This window comes from Camelus dromedarius, chromosome 1 (assembly GCF_036321535.1).
Source record: "Camelus dromedarius isolate mCamDro1 chromosome 1, mCamDro1.pat, whole genome shotgun sequence".
NCBI classification, from domain to species: Eukaryota; Metazoa; Chordata; class Mammalia; order Artiodactyla; family Camelidae; genus Camelus; species Camelus dromedarius.
The window spans coordinates 120,940,097-120,944,590 of NC_087436.1; the positions used below are offsets into that span (position 1 = coordinate 120,940,097).

At 69.2% G+C, this 4,494-nt stretch overlaps 1 protein-coding gene across 1 annotated transcript; it reads right to left on the reverse strand.

Moving 5' to 3' along the window:
* Positions 1-640: 640 nt before the first annotated feature.
* ADRA2C (adrenoceptor alpha 2C) lies at positions 641-3,006 on the reverse strand. Its single transcript, XM_031462847.2, has one exon. It carries the CDS (start codon positions 2,570-2,572, stop codon positions 1,193-1,195), a length of 1,380 nt encoding a protein of 459 aa, XP_031318707.2. The 5' UTR covers positions 2,573-3,006; the 3' UTR covers positions 641-1,192.
* Positions 3,007-4,494: the final 1,488 nt, after the last annotated feature.

Genomic DNA, 4,494 nt, shown 5'->3' on the forward strand with positions numbered 1-4,494 from the left:
ATCTGTGGCCACTGCAGACCAAAGACAGATGAGTAGTGGCCCAGGAGAGAGCCAGGCTGGCAGGCAGGGGCCGATGAGGGACAGTGCAGGCACGGGGGTGGGTGGTCATAGCACGGGTCCCCAGCACAAGCCCCTCCAGCCCACTAAGCGTGTGTGTGCACACCTCAGGGGCCCTGCTCCCACCCCTCCCCACCAGCCTTCCCAGGAGTTTCTGGGCTCTCTGCTGGGGCTGGAAGAGCGTGGGGGGAGACCCTCTCTCACACGTTACTCTCCCTCCTTCTAGCCACTCCTCCTCAAGCCTCCGTGTGGGGTGAGCAAGGGGGCAAGGCTGGGCTGCACCGGGGGAAACCTAGACTCAGAGGTGGGGAGAGAATTACGAAGGAGGGCAGTCCCCCAGGATCTAAATTTGGCGTCAGTTTGGGGTCTCTTGATTTCTTTCGCCTCTTGGCCAGTTACAGCACAAAAAATTTGACTGTATTTTTTGTATGTGAAACAGTTTTCAACAAAGACCCCATCCAAGAGGGGTTGAATCTGGCAGCCCGGAGTGCCCTCCTCCCACACTCAGGGGAGGTCAGGTGGGGCGAGGGGCGGGAAGGTACCCCACCCCGGCGCTGACGGGCAGGCAATAGAACCCGACACGTAGGTTACAAAGGTTTATTTAGAAAAGAGTTTGGTTGTTTTGGCTGTCAGTCATTTTTGGCAAACATTTAAATACTTTCCGTAATCAAAGGTTGTCAGTGCCCTTTTTCTTCTCCCTGGGAAGCTGCCCCACTGGTCCCCAGAAGTCAGCCCTTGCTCAGCGGTGGATGGGGTGGTGGCACATGTTGGGGGAGGGGGCAGGCTCCGTTCTCACACACCTGGGAGGATGCATACCACTGCGGTCCACGGCCCTGACCTCACAGCCACACCTTGGCAGGACCCCCGGAGTGGGACCCAGGCCTGGAGCCCCAGAAGCAGCCCCTTGCTGAGGTGGGAAGGCAGAGGGGTCTCCCCTTTCTCCTTCCCCCTCCCCGGGGCCCCTGTGTTTCTCAGCCCTCGCTCCAGTCCTGCCGCACCCTCCCCTGCTCCCTGGAGGCCAATCCGTCCCTGGGTCTCTGGGAAAGCTGCTCCCACTTTCTCCTCGGGCGCCACGCCTGCCCGCCCCCTCCGCCCGGAGCTGTCCAGGGTCTCGGCGCCAGGCAGGGTGCGCGGGTCACTGCCTGAAGCCCCTTCGCCTCCGTCGGAAGAGGATGTGTTTGAAAGAGCGCCGGAAGTCCTGATTGAAGACAGTGTAGATGACCGGGTTGAGCGAGCTGTTGCAGTAACCGATCCAGAAGAAGAACTTGAAGAGCGGGACGGGCACCTGGCAGGCCTCGCGGCAGATGCCGTACAGGCTGTAGCTGAAGAAGAAGGGGAACCAGCAGAGCACGAACACGCCCATGACCACCGCCAGCACGAAGGTGAAGCGCTTCTCGCGCGCCTGGGCCACCTTGCGGCGGCACACGCTGCTGCGCGCCCGGCGCCGCCGCGACAGGAAGAATTCGACGGAGCGCGAGCTGGCGCGCGAAAGGCGCCCGCTGGGGCCTGGGGACCTCTCGGCCGCCAGCGCGCCCTGCTCGGCCGTCCCCGACCCGGGGCCCGCCCCGTCGGCACCCGAGGCTCCCTCGCCGCCCGCGCGCCGCCGCCCGCCCCGCCGCAGCGCGCCCCGGCGCCGGCGCCTCTTGGCTGCCGCGCTACTGTCCTCCGGATCCACGTCGGCCCGCGGGCGGCGCGGGAGCGCGCAGTGCCCGTTCTCGCCCGCGCCCAAACCGTTCTCCGTGGTCGGGGACGCGCCGTCGGGGCCCGCGGGCTCGCGCTTCTCGCTAAGCGTGCGCGTGCGCAACTTGGCCACGCGGTAGATGCGTGCGTAGACCAGGCCCATGATGAGGCAGGGGGCGAAGAAGGAGCCGATGCAGGAGGACAGGATGTACCAGGTCTCATCGTTGAGGCCACACTGCGGGTAGGCGGCGCCGTCGGGCTGGCGGTAGAGCGAGACCAGCGGCGGGAAGGAGATGACGGCCGAGATGAGCCACACAGCCACGATGGTGGCCTTGACGCGGCGCGGGGTGCGCTTCAGGTTGTACTCGACGGCCTGCGTTACGGACCAGTAGCGGTCCAGGCTGATGGCGCACAGGTGAACGATGGACGAGGTGCAGAAGAGCACGTCGAGCGCCAGGTACACGCCGCACCACACCTGCCCAAAGTACCAGTAGGCCATGAGCTCGTTGGCCAGAGAAAAAGGCATGACCAGCGTGGCCACCAGGATGTCAGCCGAGGCCAGCGACACCAGGAAGAGGTTCTGCGGCGCACGCAGCGCTCGGCTGGTCAGCACGGCGATCACCACCAGCACGTTGCCCACCACGGTAAAGACGATGAGGAAGCCCACCAGGGCCGCCAGCCCCGCCACGGCAGCCGCCGAGTACTGGCCCGGGGGCGGCCCCCAGGTGGACCCCGAGGCGTTGGCGGCCCTGCCGCTGCCCCCCTCGCCGGCGCCGCTCGCGTTGTGACCCGCCGCCGCCGCCGCCAGCGCCGCCGCCAGCGCCGGGGACGCCATGGTCCTCCCGCAAGCTACGCGGTCCCGCCTGGAGCCGGGGCGCAGCCGCGGCAGCTTGGGCGCCCCGCAGCCCGGGTCGGCGCCCGCATCGCCACCTGTTCGGGCGCGCCCGCCAGGGACCGCGGCGCCCAACAGCTGGCCCTCGGCCGTGGTGGCTCGGCGGGCGGGCGAGCGGCGCGCCGGAGAGCGTGGCTGCCGGGCTCTCCGCCGCTGCCGCACGCGTAAGTGCAGAGCAGGAGGCGCCCGGAGCGAGCGGCGACGCGGCGGCGGCGGGGGGGAGGGGGCAGGTCCCGGGGTCCTCGCGCGGCCCCGCCCTCGGCCCGGCTCACGGGGAGAGCCCCGGCCGCGAGCCCACGGCAACGCGGCGCCCGAGCGGGCGTGCCTGAGCTGCCCCGCGGCCCCGGCGCCCAGCCGGGGCGCAGGCTGCAGGCGGCGGCGGCCCGGGCGCTCCGCCTCCCATCCGGCCGGCTAGGGCTCGGCGGGCCGCTGTTCCTTTGGGCCCCCGCGCCCGCACGCCGCCTCTGGCTCCAACTTTACTTTCCCGGGCAGGGCGCCGGCGCCGCCGCGCGTCCTCCTGCTCCTCCTCCTGCTGCTCCAGGCAGGGCGCCCCCCGCGGTCTTCGCTCGGCCGTGCGGGCGCCGCCTCGCCTGCCTTGGCTCGCCCGAGCTGCGCCGCCGCCGCCGCCGCCGCCTCTTCCTCCGCCGCCGCCGCCGCCGCCGCCGCCGCCACCGGGCGCTCGGCGCGAGTGTCGCCGCCCGGGCTCGGCTTCCAACTTGGGTAGAGTTGCGCAGCGGGGCGGGGCGCGGGTGGGCGGGGGCGGCCCGGCGAGCAGGCCAGGGCCGCCGGCCCGGGTAGGGGGAGCGGGCCCGGGAGCCGGAGCCCGCGGCCGCCTCGGCGAACCTGCCTGCGCGGCGCCGGGGAGGAGCCCGGGGCGGTGGCGCGGGGCGCGCGCTCGGCGAGGGCGCCCCCTCCAGGGCCGCCTGCAGTCTGCGGGACGGGGCTGAGTGCCGACTGGCCTGGGCGGTGAGTTCCAGAAGCTTGCTCTAAGACGGGAGCTTCCTCGCCTCCCCCGGGCACACGCACCCGCGGGCGCGCACACTCGTACGCGCAACACCGGCGGGCTCGGGGTCCGCGGCCTGATTGGAGAGCCAGCCACTCGCAGCCTGGTGGAGGACGCGACGCTGCCTGGGTGCGCACGGGTGCTGCGGAGGGCCAGGGCCGGCTCCGACTCCCATCTCTGGTCGGTGCTCCGGGGCAGAACCATCTCCCCACCCCCGGCCGCAGTTCCCTCCTCTGCCCGCTTCCAAGCGCTGCTGAAGCATGAATCATGACGGCGGTGCCCGTGGAAGCCCTGGGCAGGCTCCCAAGCTCTGCACCCATGTTGGCAATATTTGAAGTTTAATTCTTATGCTCCGTGGCCCAGCTTTTAAAGAATGGGGGATGTTTAACCTAACCGTTTCTGACAAACGCCCCAAACTGAATTGCCCGGATGAGAGGCGGTTTTGCGTGGGTGCCTCGTTTCTGCTTAGGGGCGAGCTTCTGAGGTCACCCCCGCTTACCCAGGTCCCACGTCCCTGTGCATTCGTTCCGCAGATGCGCACTGCTGCTCCGACCCCGTGTCAGGTGCTGGTCCCCACCTCCAGGCAGCCTGAGGTCTTAGGAAGACAGACCGTGGGAAGGAAGTTGGAGTTCCCAGGCCTGGCATTTCTCACTAGGATGAACAGGAGCATCTTTTCTCCCAGCAGAGCAGAAACGCACCTAGGCCAGCGGGTAGCTCTCTGCATCCTCAGATAGGGGGTGCGGTGGGGGTTGAGGCTGGGGGAGGGAGTGGGATGCCTCTGGGTAATAGGAGGGTGACTCCGGGAGGGGTCAGAACTTCCCACCTCCCCGGGGACGCCTAGAAATGTGCCTGGCTTGAGGGC